This window comes from Gallus gallus, chromosome 2 (genome assembly GCF_016699485.2).
Source record: "Gallus gallus isolate bGalGal1 chromosome 2, bGalGal1.mat.broiler.GRCg7b, whole genome shotgun sequence".
Taxonomy (NCBI): domain Eukaryota; kingdom Metazoa; phylum Chordata; class Aves; order Galliformes; family Phasianidae; genus Gallus; species Gallus gallus.
Window position 1 is genome coordinate 81,909,435 of NC_052533.1, and position 17,620 is coordinate 81,927,054.

General features: G+C 33.0%; 1 protein-coding gene across 8 annotated transcripts in view; it reads left to right on the plus strand.

The window, feature by feature from the left end:
* VSTM2A (V-set and transmembrane domain containing 2A) overlaps window positions 1-17,620 on the plus strand; it is a 59,288-nt gene that overhangs the window by 21,941 nt on the left and 19,727 nt on the right. For 2 of the 8 annotated variants that reach the window (XM_046937836.1, XM_004935153.5), the window contains one exon: window positions 3,255-7,020. The exons of 1 other annotated variant lie outside the window; for it this stretch is intronic. In XM_046937836.1, the coding sequence (XP_046793792.1) occupies window positions 3,255-3,343 (89 nt within the window). In that variant the 3' untranslated portion in view covers window positions 3,344-7,020. Of the gene's footprint in view, window positions 1-2,994; window positions 7,021-12,857; window positions 17,614-17,620 lie in introns of those variants that run through there. 5 more of the 8 variants (XR_005857529.2, XR_005857528.2, XM_004935158.5 and 2 more) reach the window with 5 other exon arrangements.

Genomic DNA, 17,620 nt, shown 5'->3' on the forward strand with positions numbered 1-17,620 from the left:
TGATACTATTTAGGTTCTAGTCAGAAATGTATACAAAAAGCAGATCTGTATGAAAAGTGAAAATTTGAATACTCTGTGGTTTTGTGACATTTGGATTTCAATTTTTAATTTTCTTATGACTTACATTTAAAAATAGTGCAATAAAATCTCTGATTTAACCACCTTAAGACTTTGGATTTGCAATCAAAATGAAAATTTCTAACTATTTCTTATTACTCATCCTCTATCAAAATGGAAAGCAGAATAATAGAATGTGAACTAATATGACAGACTAGAAAAAGGAATAATTCTAGCATGGCTGCTTTGAGTTTTGCTATATTATTATTCTACATTTGGATCTTCCACCCTTCCAAAATCTAAAGAGGCTCTTGTGTTCATAAGAGAACCAGTTAAGTTATTTTTTGCATCTCTGGAAAAAAATAATAATAATAAAAAATCAAACCTCTGTATGATCTTAAGGGCCTTTTCCAATCTTAATGTTTCTATGATTCTATGATTTTTAAAGCCAGTTACATTCTGTAAAGCGTCACTGAAAAGATGAGAGCGCACCTAGCAATCTTATTTGTCACTGGAGATTACAAATCAATTTCACTGAGGGTGATATGCTACTATATGTATTAGTTAGGATTTTACAGCATTTTGGAAACTACTAAGCCAGTAAATTCTGTTCTGCTGTGACATTAGGATATAATAACCAGTTCCCGAAACCATACAAAGTACCCAGTTTAAGATATGTCTAAATTGTTCTTCAGTAGTTCTAACTTCTTTCTTCACTTAGAAGCTGAATTAATATCAGTATAACCCCAACATTTTCTCATGTGACCTGTAATTAGCTTTCACTTACTGTGTGTACTCTAACCTAAATTATTTCCAAGATAAAGAAAAACAGACTTGTTTACAGAAGAACATACATGTTGAATGTGATACAGTTTGTGGAGCATTCATGATTTATGCAACGATTGAACAATATAAAAAAAGTTTATAATGCATCTGCAATATTTGACCCCCTAATTAGAGATGGATTGTCATGCTGGAAAAAAAAAAAAAAAAAAGGAAAACAAAACAAAAACCAATTAATGTTTTACTTGTAAATATAATGGTGTTGCTTTTCCCCCTGTGAAATAGTACAAGTCAAGTCTATTTTGTATGGTATGTTTTTTTGTTCCACACTACATTACAGCTTTAAAATTCTGAAATTATAATACTATTCTTTTTAAAAATCCTTGAAAAATATCCATGAGACTCTTGTGAATATTTGTCCTCATTTGCATTGTATATAATTTGTGTAGAATAAATGTGTCTCCATTGCCTTGGAGATGCATTGGAATTGTCTTAAGCAGTCTGTTTCTCTAACTTAATCAAAAAAAAAAAAAAGAATTGAATGCCAATGAAATGAAAATAATTCAATATGATGTGAAACCATCTTACAGTAAAAAAGATTCTGTAACTATGTTCTGGTAATCTATTTACGGAAAGAAAAGCCTTCAGAATATCTGTCAGATGACATATTTTGCACCTTAAATAAAAGACAGAATAAAGCCATGCCACAATAAAATCCAAACTAGAAATAAAATACACTTGTGTACCAGTATATGAATACTACCTGCATGAGAGCAATCCACAGGAAGAACTTGTAGTAGATCTCTTGCTTGTTCCTAACACAAAACAAATGTTTTGAGAAGTCCAGCAAGCTTCTGCAGCACAGTACAGGAAGGTTAACATTGTTAGATGAGTAAGATGCAAGCATGCTTCCTGCTTTTGTCAACATTCAGTAGGGAAGTCACTCAGAGAAGTCTACTGTGACAACTACTATAAGTGCAGTATCTCACTCCGTTTATTTACAAAAGGAAGCTGTGTTGAGAGACCTGGGATTGAGCTTAGTCCCCATTTTTGAAGGGAAAAATTTACTAAAAGTAGAAAACAAAATACACAATCCTTCACTTATAAACGTTAGCAGATATAGAGAACTATTATGTAAAAAAATGTCTGAAAACTTAAAAAAATAACATTTGCCTTGAATTCTTTTGGCTTTCATTGTATATACTCTTACTAAGAAGATAAAAGTGCTTTTTAGGGCTGCATTGAATTTGGTATTCAATTTAATATTCAGTTCTTTGCAAAATAACTTATACATGATTAATCTTTTTTTTAATAATAATCAATTATTATATGTCCAACAGTATTATGGATTGCTTATAACACTATTATAACACTATTAATACTTTCTAATGGAATTGATGCCTCTAGCCATTAATAACATTCATCCTTTTCAAATATACAACAGAGCAATAAATTTATTAATCGTGTATTAATCTGTTATAATTATAACATATATATGGCATAATCAAACTAAATGCATGATATTTACTCAAGTAATATATTTCAAATTCTAAATCTAATTTTTATAATGGGGCATTATTAAGCACTGAGACTTATTATGTAAGATGTCTAAGTACTCATGTCCTTGGTGTGACAAAATTTTAATTAGAGTAGCTCTGACTCTATTTCGTTGTTGTTGTAGTTGTTTTTGTTTTGGTAACGTGCTTAAAATATAAAGCTACGTTTAGAAAAATACTATACATCATTGTTTTCATAGCTTTCTTTAAATATATATATGTCAAGGAAAATACAGATTCTCAAAATAAACACTTGAAACATTTTAGCATTCTCTTTCCCCCTTATAAATAACACAGCCATTTACCAGTATCTCTTCTGTTTTGCAAGGGAATACTCTGTAGCTAGTAGGTTTTTTGTTTGTTTGTTTGTTTTTTTGTTTTTTGTTACTAGGCAATTATGTGATGCTGGAAGTGACTTTGTAAAGAATGCTCTGGAGTGGAAGGTGTTTGAATTTGTTCCTCTTGGTATATTGTTCCACTGGATAATGTTGTTTCTTTCTTAAAAAAAAAATATAAATAAATACAGACAAGAAACAAAAGCAAAACAAAGCAGAAAACCTCCTGGGACTGAAATACTTGTATGTGTTGTTATTTGCAGTGCATGCCAAGACATTCAAGGGCACCAGAGCCAACCTGGCGAGCTAATTAAATATATAAATGTGTATGTTTAAAACAGCCTTATAAGGAGCATTGGAAATCTGCAAGATGAGCGAATATCTTATAACTTCTTCCGCAGGTGCGAGGATAGCTACAAGCCATGGACTTTCTGTCCTGCTTCTTGTTTGTGGCTTTGTGAAGGGTGCTTTGCTTTAATCTAAAAGTGCTGACTTTTTCCAATATCACTTTCTCTTCTTAAAGCAAAGAGCAAATCGCCTGTAAAATCCACGGAGCGGACAGCAAAGTTGACCCTAAACTCCAACCACCACTCTGCACCCAATGTACTCTAAATCTCTACACAAGGAGCACCTTCTTCAGGAAGTACAAACAAAAAATACTAAATAAATAAATAAATATTATAAAAGGAAGAGGATACCACATTTTCTTGATATATTTTATTTTCTTTGGCGTGTCACTGATCTTTTATTTGAAGAGAACTGGTGTGATGTAATCAAATGTTTCGTAACAGCAAGACCTAGTTTCCTTTTCTTTCGGCAAGGAGAATCCTCATCCTTGACTTCTCAGGGGTTGGTCTGCAAGTCATCGGTATTGTAGAATTAACCATGGATGACATTTGGCTTCCTATGCTAAAAGAATTGTTCCAGCCTAGAAGCAAACAGAGGCCAGTAATGAGATGAAGCATAATGATTCAACACTGGGACCCCCAAGCCCACTCCACAAGCTTTGCCAAAAAATGTGTTTATTTTTTCTTTTTCTTTTCTTTCTTTTTCCGTTTATTATTATTAGTAGTAGTATTTTTTTTTTTTCCCCCTTCATGAGGAATAGGAAGGAGAAAAGAAATTCTGCAGAACAGCAAACGGACCAGAGGACATTTTTTTCTGGAAAACAAATGACAATAGTTTGTTGTTATTGTTATTCTTTTTCCACTGTCAATCTTCTTTACCTCTTTTTTGTTTGTTTGCTTGTTTCTTCGTCAGTGGTGGCAATTGCTGACTTAGGCCAACCCCTGATGACTGCGTGGAGGTTTATATATATACATCTTTCTTTTTGTGTGTGTTCTATATTTCAATGTGTTTTCTCTTATTTTTGCAACTTATGTATATGCAAAACTAACTTAAATTCTGTAAATTGCTTACAGTCTGTGTGATATAACTTCCAAGTAGATATACTTTGGTCCTCATGCAAGCCAGTTTTTAATATTATCTGTATGTTGTGCCACTAGCAGACATCTTTTTCATCTTTTTATTTTTTATTTTTTTATTTTTTTATTTTTTGACAAACCATCTCTTTTTAATTTATAATTCTGTACTGTGTGGATTTTGTAATTCCTACCTTTACTTCCACTGGTTTGACACCTTTCAACCCTCTGTTTACTCTGTAAATGCACATTAAAATTTGTTATGGTCTCTAGACAGTGAATTACTTTAGTTTTGTATATGTTGTACTGGATTTCATTTGCTGAAAGCTCTTTTAATTTGTGATGTTTATAGCAAATGAAGTGATTTTATCACTAGAGACTGTAAAATGCAGGCTTAATGTCAAATACTGCATGTAACGTAAGGTTAGAAAAGGAAAACAGAAAAATAAAAGAGAATATTGCTTAAAGGATATTCTTTCATCAAAGACTGTTAGGAAAGTGAGTTTATTACACTGATAAACTGTATTCACAGAACAACAACTCCTTCTACATGGCCAAAGAGTCATCTTTCTTTGCTTTTTCTGGAAGTGAATTGTCATTGCTCATTGATATTCTTAATTAAAATACTTTATGTCTGTGAACTGAACATGAAAATTTTGCTGTTGACCATAGCAATATGCATTACATGAATTGCGTTCATTAGTGCAGGAAAGAAAAATTGCTTCCATTTGTAGCTGCAATCAGGAAGGACTTTTTTTGTTGTTGTTCCCTCCTTCCACTGATGCTGAACAATCTAGACGCTGTCATTTATCAACCCAGACAATCATGTACACCATATGTTTATTATGATCTATTTACAACTGCATTAAGTAGCTGCAGAGTGGTCAGCTGTTTCTCCAGATTTTGAAGTAAAACAAAGAAAAAGTAAAAATCATGTTTAACATCTCACCAGTCTATGGTTTACAGTCCTCACATTTTATTTCAAAATGTCCATAAGGACCCATTCTTGCACATACCTATGTCTTCCTCATTAATTTCATAGGAGAAAAAGAAGCAACTAAATGTAATGCAGAATCAAAGAGTAACACAGTAATGCTTTGGAAGAGGGTAACATATTTGTGCAGATCTGATTTACCTTCACCATGTCTTCAGTACTATTAGCTGGACAGAATAGTCAGTTGTCAGTTTTAGAAGAGATCTTAGCATTGATAGAGACTGAAAGTATGAATAGAGACAAATCGGAATAATTGCTAGAAGAAAGGGACAAAGTTCTTTTATTTCAACACAAAATTAATGACTCATTTAGAACATTGTGTATTCAATAGGTCGTCCTTATTTTAATAACAGTTTATTAGCTTACTGATAAAGTTGAATCAGTCCGTTTTCAAATATTTGGATTGAAGAAAAAAAAAAAAATAGAGCCAGAGCTGATTTAAGTTTCTTTCTCTGAATTCATCAGGTTCTAAACCAAACTTTCAGAACTGTGTAAGAAAGGTCACATTTTCCCTGTGCAGTAGATATCTATGAAAGGATGCTCTGAGAATCTCCCATGTGAGATAAGTTCCCATGAATCTCTATAGCAAACAAATGCTTAATATCATACATATTTTGTATAAATAAAATTATATATATAGTATGAATATTCTGGTATGCACATACTCATATAGACAACCTTCAGTGACAAAACCAAGTTTATATATGACACTTTTCATAAATAGTTTAGCCACACATTATTAAAGTCAGCCTCTGATCATTATGTTAACTTGATGCCGTGTTTTGTTTAATGCTAGATATAAATTACCATGTATTAGGAAGTGAGATGAAAGAACCAACTAAAATTAAAAGCAGGATTTTAAACTGCTCAGACTAGTGTGATATAACAATTTAGAAGACATCACCAGGGTAAATGCTGCACTTTGATCTTGCTATTGTTCTTCATGGTGTCAGCATAAAAATGAATACAGAAAAGAATGATGGAAAATCAGTGGGACTTTTAAAAAGCCTTTGAATCTTGCATGAGATGCTAAGGGAAAATACTAGATTTCCTTTTACAAATTAAACAAGTCCTGCCTTTCTGGTTGCAGATATAGACACTGGCTTTATAGCTTCTGTCAAACTCTGCAGATGTCACAGCATTAGCACCTAACAAAAGTAACTATAGTATTTTAAAATTTTATGTTGTTACTTAACCATTGCCCATCAGCTTAGGAATCAGCCTTTAGCAAGAAGAAATTCTCAAAATGGGAAAGCATCCCCTCTTTTACATACAGCTTTTGTTAGCAATATTTGATGTAGCAATAGAACTAATACCATTTTCTACCTTGGCTCCAGTTCCATTTTGGGCTTAACACTAACAGAAACTAACAAACTAACTAACTAACTAAATAAGAGATTGAAAATTTTAATTATATGCTTAGAAGTTCCATTGAGTTAGGTATCTGAAATCATGAACTTATATTTAATGGCAGATAAATCATTCAAAAGCCAATGTCCTTAATCTTTCTACTAAATAAATAAATAAATAAATAGTCTATTTTTGAGGAGTCATTTACTTTATTCGTGCTTGTTTCTTGGTGCCCTCAAGACCTCATTCTGTATTTGACTTTCTTCAGATTTTTCCAACAGGTTTTGTTCTTAATAGAAGAGTAAGCATGGGTGAGTATGAAACGTTTTTGTATTTCAAGGAATATGCCATCTAAACACCAGCACACACATGTTGAACTGTTATATCTTGTGAAACTGAAAGAAACGTATTCCAGCTCCATTACATATAATCAGTGTTCTACTATTTCATCTAGCTTTTGTATTACACCTTAAAAAATCTCTAGCACTTTTGTAGTACTAATAAAGGTTAGTACTGCTACAGAACCTGTCCTGTAAATTCTCCTCTGGTTCAGTGGTTATCAGTTTTCTTCTGATCTCTGGAACTTCATGTCTGCAATTTGTTGAGTAATATGTTTAAAATTTCCTTTCTTAATTATCTCTTGTAGATTCTTCAAATAAATTTATTGAGCAGGATGACTGGGTAGCCCATAGATTACAAAAAAAATATTTGACAATCTGAGTTAGAACTGACTTCTTTCTTCCTCAGACTTTGTGTTAAGAAAGGTACTGGAAAACTTGAATAGTAAACACTGAATCTATCCTGAATTATTGTTATTTTTTACTTTTCAGTGTTGAATACTTAGATTAGAGCATACACAAAGACAAATATTGGAAGTATGTATAAACATTAGAGGCACCACAGCAATAACAATAGAACTTCTGGGAGTTCCATATCTGTGCATGTAATTGAGTGCCTCTGTGATTAAGGATCAGAAAACATATGATAACTGTTTTTTCTTATGTTCATTCCTTATTTTTTTGTTTGTTTGTTTGTTTCTTTGAAATAAAATAGAACAGTGGCCATTGCTTAAAAATAAATCTTACTGGTTACCTAGCGCTTTTCAAAGTTAAGCATTTCTCTCCCTAGTAATGATTTCTACAGTAATGTCATCATTTAATTCACCATTAAAAACAAAAGTTAGACTGCATTGCTACCAATCCTCAACATGTTCTTGTGAAAAAAGAAAAGAAAAGAAAATTATTCAAATCTTTATTACCTGTAAGATGAGAGACATTTGTCCCTGACATTACTATTGGTAAATGTCAAATGATGTTTGCAGAGCTAAAAGCATTAAGAATCAAGAATTGAATTGATGTACTTTAGAATATAAAAATTTAAAGGTTAATCTTCCATGATTAGCTTATCTAAACAATACTAAGCACAAAGTAAATTGCTTAATGTAAGTTATTTTAGATAGCTTTTGTTCTAAGCTTCCTAAATATTGATTTATTTGATTTCACAGTCATAAAATTTGCACATACATTAATGTAGTTGAAAGATTATATATAGTTCTGCTTTTCATCTAAACAATAGAGGAAAACAATAGCAAAGAAAAAGGCTAAATTTGTCCATAAAAATGAATCATAACCAACTGACTGAGTTACTTTAAAAGAAGGAGAAAAGCTATGTTTTCTTGAGGATCAAGTGTAACTGAAATCTTATTTCATTTTCTCCTTTTTGTACTTTTCTTGCCAACACATCAAATCAAAAAACACATCAATAATTTGTTTCTGACTACTCACTTCTTACAAGGTTATAGAGGACAAAACGATGTCTTCTTTGCTATTAAAAATCTAAAAAAAAAAAAATTAATTTAGCAAGCTAATTGTTTACAGTGGTCTATAATCTCAAAATATCTCTGCTGTTAGGTTTATGGAGAAGGAGAAAAATATTAATTTGTGTTGGCAATTAATTGTCATCCTACAGCTAAAGACTGGAGTCTTGTACATTTCACAGATATGGTAGTTTTCCCTGTAACTGCTACTGGCAGACTGCTTTGAATTTGGAAATAGAAAAAAAAAGGTGCAGCTCGGCATATATTGCATACTGTTACAAAGTTTACAAGAAATGGAAAAAGATAAAGCTATAAATAAGTCTGGAAGAATATTGTAAACTAGTAATTTTCCGAAAGTTTTGAAATACAACAAACACTTGAATCAAAATGGCTTTTGGTGGGCATTTTCAAGGTTTTTTTATTATTATTTTATTTTATTTTATTTTTTGCATCCCATTCTTAACAGTCCTACTATAAATAGCATGCATTTAAATCCAACTGTATGATGCTCATAGTAAGGAGGGCCCTCAGACAGAAGCCAATTAAATTTTTATTCATTAAAATTCTCCTTTACATTGACATAACAGCATAGAAAGTGGTCTTATGTGTATATGAGTCTATTTACAGTGTCAGCTCATAAGGAATCTGAAATGTACATAATAGACAACTAATTTCTTTTCTCTTTTTATATACCATAGACTTGAAAAACAAGGGCGAAGATTAGTTTTGATGATTAGCTGCTTAAAATAAACTGTTTCATATAAATTTTTGAAGAAGCAAAGTTTGAAGCATTCCTTACAAAAAAAGATTTGTATAAATGACCTTTTAAATTATGTCTTTTAGATTTTTAAGCAGTTATATATATTACATGTGAAATCAGTGTATATAATATTAAGATTAGGAGATGACTTTGTTACTTCTGATAGAGATTTAATTTAATTGCTGCTGACTATTTTCAATGTCAAATGAGGTAACAGACTTTCAAATAATCAGCAGTTAAACTTTATTTTTCTAAAAAATAAAAAGTGCCGAATCTTCATATAACACTACAATACACTTCAGCTTTTGGTTGTTAGCCAACAGTGATCCAGGTTTCATAAACATTACTTGTACACCATTACAGACAAGGAAGAATCCATACATTATTAGAAATAAATGTTAACTTGTTTACCAGATGACCTAAGTGTTTTTTTCTTTGGTGAATCAGGCATGCTATATGCTATATTTGTGTAGATGCAGTATTGTGTCAAGCACAGACACAGTGAATTAAAAATGGGGGTCCTAGCTGATTCACCCAGATTTTGAGTTCCTCTTTATAAGACAGAAAACTGAAGGTAAAATTTCTTCCATTTCCCTAAAATAACCAACAATTTAGTGTTTTTATGGGAATTACTGAATGAAACACTGCTGTTAAAAATCACATTGATAGACCAACTTAGCAGTAAAGTTAACCACACTATGAAATTAATTGCAATTTATCTAGCAAAATGAAAAGGTGTTTCTTCCATAGCTACTACTTTTATCTGATCACTGCTGATAATGCAGGCCCATGCTTGTACACAGACACATAATATCTGTCTGTAGAGAGTTTTGTAATTGAGCCTTTGAATAGGAATGTATTTCGTCAGCCTTTTGCAAATGAGCGATGACAACACAGAAGAGACTGCTTGCTGCTTCCCTTCCACATCACTGCTGTACTTTTGCTATTCTTTATTGAGAGCACTAAGGATATTTATTAATAAAAATTGAAAAGCAGTTATTATTTATAGTTTAATAAGTAATGTTTTTAGTTCTGTAGCAGAAAAAAATTATTATAAGACTCAAGCAAGTTTTCACCAAAAAAGAAAGACTATGTTTTATATTCATTAGTATAGTAGACTTCTGCAATTTTTTTTTGTTTTAAAAACTCCATAGCACTCAAGATAACAAAAAAAGGTTTAAGGAATGACCTTATTACATCCTGTAGCTGTGTAAGTTTCAAGTTTTCTATTTGTCTTAGTGGTTGTCTCACTCCAATTTATAGGAGGGAGAGGAGGTTCTCTGATACATGTATACCTGGCGTGAGATTAAGAAATAATGGTTCAAATGTTGGTCCGACCAGTTTATTACAAATCTTAAGAAGGGAGATGGGGAAAGGGAGGACAGACACTATTATGGATTAGAGTGATGGGGAAGGGACAGCGAGCGATAGAAAAGAAAGGAAATAGAAGCGAGGAGTCTTTATAGGTACAAATTAGAGTGATGGGGAAGGGAAGAAGGGAAGCAGAAAAGATAGGAAATAGGAGCAAGGAGTCTCTATAGGAGGCAAGAGGGAGATAGTCACCACCATGGGTCCAGTGTGGTTTGTAGTTCAGTCACTGATCTTCAGTAGTGGTGGGTTGTCGGGCATTGTTGTTCTGTTGACAACGGTGTCTATGGTGATGACGACCATGATGACAACAATGGCAGCACAAACTTATTTATAAGTCCAAAGTGGTCGAGTCAGCACTCTTTTGAGTGACAGCTCGAATCTGAAGTGGTTGAGTCAGCTCTCCTTGGAGTGGCAGCTACTGGCTCTGGGGTCTCAGCAGAAATTCCTTTGTTATCATCTTCCGGGCCTTGCCAGCAGATAAGAGGGAGCAGGGATACCCATCTGCATCCTGTTTCTCACAGGACACGATGGTATCATTCCCCAGTTTTCCCACACCAAGCTGGGGCTATTAGGCCAGATCTTCCACCAGTAACCACTCCTGAGCACTCTCTTCTGGAGGCAAGCAGCTCTGGAGGAAGGTGCCTTCAAATGTCGAAGTGATGTTGATTGTCACATGGTAGCACCCATCATTTGCCACCTCCATAAATCAGTTAGAGTCTTATCAGTTAGATTCTTAGTGTCTTCACAAGAAATACTTCAGGAAGCAAGCTTTGAGACAGAAGACAAAGAAGGGTTCTCACAGTGGTAAAAATAAAAATGTTTTTCTCGAAGTCATTCTGATCAGATAGGAGATGCCGGTAAAGGCAGCAGTGGGAAAAAGCTGTTGGAGAAGAACTGATGTCTTAACTTTCCAGTAAGTGTTCTTAATCCAGTAAAGAAATAAATTCTGAAAGAACTGATGGAATATTTGCAGCAGCAGAAATAATGTATGCAATAGCACTGACAATCCTGCAAGCCATAAGACCTACTGTGTATACACAAAGCTACAGTGCACATGGGCAGGATTATTTGGCATTGTTTAGATTCTGGATATGGTAGATGCCTGGTACATATAAGACGTCTCATCCAATATCACAACATGTGCTGCTATATATATGCTGCTCTGGACACTGGATGAGATTTGTCTAACTTGAAAATGTGTTCCCTTTTTAAGACTCCTAAGACACAGGAGAAATAAAGAATAGAATATTGAAAAATAAAGAATTTTGAAAAAAAAAAAAAAAGAACTCAGAATTCTCTCTTGCTTATTGTATTTGTGATTAACACTTCTAATATTAATGTATATAAAAATCTGGTTTCCTCATCAATTACCTCTACATGTAGACTCGAAGAATACTATTCCACCTAAAGCTTACAGCTGAGCTTTATGGCTTTCAGTTTGTAGAGGTATGTCAGCATTTAAATAGAATATATGTAAACAAAAAGAAAAGTAGCACACTGTGTCAAATTATTTTAACCAATATGGGACATAAATTATCAACTAAACCTAGTAGTAAAATGAACTCTTTTAGTGGACATATTAAATAAGTCATTGATTTATCATCATAACATTAAAGGAGTCATTTGGAGTTTCTATTCTGCTATTATTGTTGTTGTTATTTAAAAAAAAATAGCAACTTTAAAGCTATTTGTCGTTTGGTAAATTAAATGCTATTTAGCATAATTAACTACTAAGTTGAAAAAGGTGTATCTAAGACATATGTCATGAGAATGCATATAGAACTGTAGAGACAGACCTGCTAATGGTAACATAGCTCTTTTCAAATGGATTAAGAAGATTGATGACTTGTGTTTTCTTGAGAATTTTCCTACTGATAAGTAGTTGCCAGTAGTAATATTAGTACCTACCTTTGAAACGTACACACAGAGTATTGTTGCTATTATTTTTATTATTATTATTATTATTATTATTACTATTATTATTATTTTAATAAACCGTTTTCCCTTCTTCATCTGACTAGGCCTTAGGTATTTCCCAGAAATATGTAATATACAAACAAGTAGATGCAGTTATATAGAAATATGTGAATCTGTAAATATTTTCATGCCTCACAAATTAAATCAGGTTAAATATTTCCTTAGGAAAAGACAGTAATGAACTTATACTGTAAAATGAGTTTGTTATATAGTCATACCTGAGACATTTTTCAGAAATATTTACTGTCACATATCCCACAGTAGAAGTTGTCCTTTAATCATCCCCATTATGGAGATTCCAAAATGTTCTGTTTGTCCTGATTTTATCATGGCTTCCTCTATTGCACTCTATATTTACTTTCTGCAAGTTAAATTACTACGCCATGAAACACCGCTGAAGTAGATGAGAAATACTTCTACAATTTTTTTTTTACCAGGTTAGCATTGAAGATTACAATTTCCTATCTGCAGGATGGCAACAAGCATATGCAGTGGCAAAAAACAAACAAACAAACAAACAAAAAAACACAAAAAAACAGTTCTAAACAGTCACGACTACCTCTGATCATCCAAAAGAATAAAATCATCTGAGGAGCTTTCAAAGAAAAATCATCTGGGCAGATGGCACAAGATCAGCTGATGAACCCACACATCAAGTATCTACTGTAGATGAAGCAGCTATACCTAAGAACGAAAACTATATAGGTAATCAAGGTCTCAACAAAGCCAGCCAACCACTGGGAAGATTTCATTCTGTACTCACTATAATCATTCCAGAGAAAGACAGGTGTCCAATGAGACAGAATCAACAAAAAACATATTTGAAGAGATTCATAGCAAATCAAACAAAAAATATAGCATAATATATCTGAAGAAAATGTATTATATACTCTGAAGATAATAAAATGACATCACATGTTTTTGTTGTGATGCTGAGAAGTGCTAAGTGCAGATTTGGGCTCATTACTGATCAGCACCATTTCCAGAATGTAGCTATTAGTTAGAGCTCTAACTCACGATGGAGCTGGGATGGCTAAAGTCACCATACCCTATGTAACTGTATGAATAATTGATATACATAACAAAATGCAAAGTAATACTGGACATTTGTAATGGCTATACTAAAATCTACAAATCCAGTAGAAAAAGGTTGTGGTTTTTTTGTTGTTGTTGTTGTTTGTTTTGTTTTGTTTTGTTTTTTTTAAGCTTGTCAGAATGCAAGTAAATCTTCCTTTTTCAGGATTGAAGATATCAAACAACCACCAGTGGTGAGGAATAAAATAACCTCTAGACATCTTATTCCATGAATATTTTTCCATAAGATTTATTTTGCCATTTTGCCTATCTTTGAGAAACTGTATAGATATGAATACTACTGAACACTGAATAAAGAACTGGACAGAATCTATTATGTAATAAAGAAATGAAGAGTGCAGAAATACCAGAGGTTTTGAACTGTCAATATAAGTAGGAGCATGGACATGGCAATTACTGTAAAGCTGTATGAATCATAATTCTAAACTTTCCTAAAAGTAGTGTTGTTTCAAGCATTTCATTTTTTTCACAGAATAATTCCTACAACCCAAGAAGTATCTTCTAAATAACTGTGAAAAAATGGCCTTATCTGAAGTACATTATAAGCTTTAAAAGGAAGAATTGGTGAGCTTAAAATAATTATGAACAATTTATTGTCAACAGTTTATAGTGGGAAGGAAAGTAGAGCTAGTGGCTACTTCAAGATGTCACAAGTAGAGCATTAGTACAGGCAATTTGAGGCAATGTAGCTTCTTTTGAATTTTAAATTGATAAAATAATTTAATGAGGTTGATAGATGTATTTTGATTTGACTGGAAATACAAACAAATAATCATCACATGGCAATAAAATGTGGAAATGACATTTCTCTCATCACAGACAAAGTTATTAGGCCATACTGCTAAATACACAGTACTCTATCTAGGAAAACCATACCTTGTATTCACCTTAAATTATTTAATCTCTCTACTCACCCCATATTTTTACAGAAATAACCAGTTGAGACTAAATCTTAACTCAGTCACAATAATCTTGCTGTTAATTCTCTTGAGCAGGAGGCAAAGGGCCGTGTATGAAAATGGGGGAACATAGAAATTAATGCATAAAGTCTAAGTAAACTCTGACTGACATATAAATTATCATCTCTTCCTTGCAGAACGGAAGGAAACGTGGAAGCACACTTTGCCTTTTGGCAATCCAAGCTTCTTATCTTTCCTTTTTTCCCCTTCATTTTATTTTCTTTTTTTCTTCCCATTCATCTATTGCAAAGTAACATATAAATATGATTTGCTCAATTATTAATCATGTATCATTCAAGTCTAGCAAGCAGCTTGAGAAATAAAAATGCACAGAAGACTTAGAATTAAATCCCACTTCAGGAGTTTTACCTAAAAATAGCCAGTTCCTGTATCAGCCACATCCTGTTCATTATATCACCGAAGTACCCGACTGGAATTCTAAATATTCACAATCCATAAGACACACTCACTTTAAAAAATAGTAATAATTATTGAATGATTTGATATGACCCCACTCAAATTCATCTGTTTTCCCCTGCCGCACAATTACAAAGAGAGAAAGATTGTGCTGTCAAAAGTGTATGTAAAGACATTCAAATGGAAGGATTTGTCAGGTCAGATTACATAAAGAAGACAAAAATGATCTTATTGAGAAGGCCTGATTAGATTTCATTAAAACACAAAGTACCCTATAAAAAAAGATCCACGTAAATTTGAAAATCTGCAAATTCTGAAAATACTGGTTGATTCTGGGAGAGAGGAAATAAAGGTGGGAGAACCACACTCCTAGGTTTATTTCTTCTTCCATAAGATCTTCTCACAAAAGGAGGCCTTGAATCCCTTTCTCCAAGACTGAGTGCAAATTGCAAGATTTTGGTATAGTAAGGATGGTTTCTGCAGGAAGAGGGGGGGGGCTGCCCCATGCCAGACAGAATTGATTCCGGCAAGCTCTTAAATAGACCCACTTCTGGCCAAAGCTGAGTCCATGAGAAAACATGTTATTAAGAAAGGTCAGAAAATGCTGATAAGAAAGAGCTCACAAATTCTCAGTTGTAGAGTGCATGATCTGACGTGCAACTGATTTTTTACATTTAAGAAAGTCTTTCTGTCTGTGACAAAAGGCTTTTTGCAAATGTTCTTGAGTGTAGGATTAGATCTCAGAGGCAAGTTACTCAAAAACATATATCACGTGTGATATACTTTCTAAAATGTGTCTTCCTTCCTGGTTCATTACAGGTTAAAGTGAAAACCAAAATGGTACTGCTTAAGTGGTCCAGGATTTTGAGTTTAAGTAAAATTGCATAATGATCTAATTCCCATCTGATGAACAGTAACATCCTCTTTGGTCAGTCTAAGAGTTTGGGGCACACACCTCCAAGCCACACAAAAAGAAGTTTAGCCTTCTTGTTTTCTTCCATTCAGTCAAAACCTCTTCGGAAAAAAATAATCCGTTTTTCCTTGCTTCAATGTCTTTAAGATTTCTTGAGTGAGTTGCTGATGTTTAAATGTATAGAAAAGAAAAGACCTAGCTAATAGAGGCTGATAGAGATTTGTCAACAAAATGGTCATATATGAAATGCAGTCTTCATAAGCGACAATCACAAAAGTACACAATCAACAGTCATCCACAAATTATTGCTATGTTCATGGTTGACTACTTCAAGGGAACTAGTGGTTCTCGGATCACTGCTTGTCACTGACTTGATAAGAATGATTGTTCTTTTCTATTTTCTTCCTTGTTTTGCTTTTCTGTAGTGTGGTTTGTTAATGGGTCCTCTGAAAGCTTATTAATTCATGCATTTATTTTCTATTGCAGTCCCATAGGTCTCATGGGAATAAAATCAAAAGTGAAGAAGAAGCTTTTATGTGTCACTCAACTAGAAGTATTTTTCCCAAGATGGTAATGTGTAAGATTGCTTAGCATACAAAGATGAGGGTGAGAAAAAAAGACAACGTCAAGTCAGAGAGAGGAATTAGTATTATTTTTCTTAGAACATCACCTTCTAAAATTGAGAGGGTAGCAACATTACTGGTGTCTGGAAGTCTTCAAGGGCAAAGATTTGAATAGCAGGGAATTTCAGAGTTAGCTAGACGCTGGAGTATTTTGTGAAGGAAAAATCAATGTAACAGAATCCCTTCATTTGTTATTATGAGAAGAAAGATGAGAATAATGATGCTTCAACTATTTCAAATAATAATATGATTAAATTAAATAGTTACTTAACAGAAAATATACTGCTAGCTGAGAAACAACACTTAAAAGAAATAGGAAACTGGTTACATTTAGAATTTAGCCTTCAAAATACAAATTCCAACATCTTCTGGTGACTATATACATGGACCACAATTTTTTCTCAGTTAGGTGAGGGACTTCAGAGTTAAATTCTCAGAATCTGTTTTGAAACTGATTTTGTGGATTCAAATGGCAGGTATCATGAATTATCCCCTATACTGCTATATCATGATGTTCAACTATTCTTAGGAGCCATGCTGAGCTGTGATAGCATTAAAAAGCATGGATGAAATAACTAAAACAGACTCATACAGCTGAAGGTGAAAAAGTACTAAAAAGAAACGTAGCACCTGCTAAAACAAATGGGAAACAAGAATAAATCTTGGTAGTTGTTTAGTGAAGGGAAAATAAAGTGGAAGATAAAGAAGATTCTCATAGGAATAAATGTATTAAAATGTTTTGGAAGAAAATAAAAATATTGAATAAATCTGCTCAACAGTTAACTGTCTTTGCCCTTAGATCTGAGTCTAAACTACTGCAGTGATTCTGGTTACAGTATGTGACAGATGAAGAAAACAGAACAGAGACAAAAAGGAAAAAATTTGCATGGTAAAATAAATTATCACATAGAACTCTGCATGCTATGAATTATCTCAAACTGAGGAAATTTATCTGGTTAAATCTCTACAAACATGTTCCATCTCAAGTTATTTTGGTGCATGGTGAATTGCATGTAATTAATCTTACTTTGACTTTCCTCACTTAGTAGACAACTTTGTAACACTTTCTAAATGTATTTTTCTATCATTAGATAATGCATCAGTGTATGATTTCTGTATACTGAATTATAAAATCAGAAAAGATTCAACTGAAGAAAAATAAAATGTTAAATGGTATGAAAGAAAATTGACTG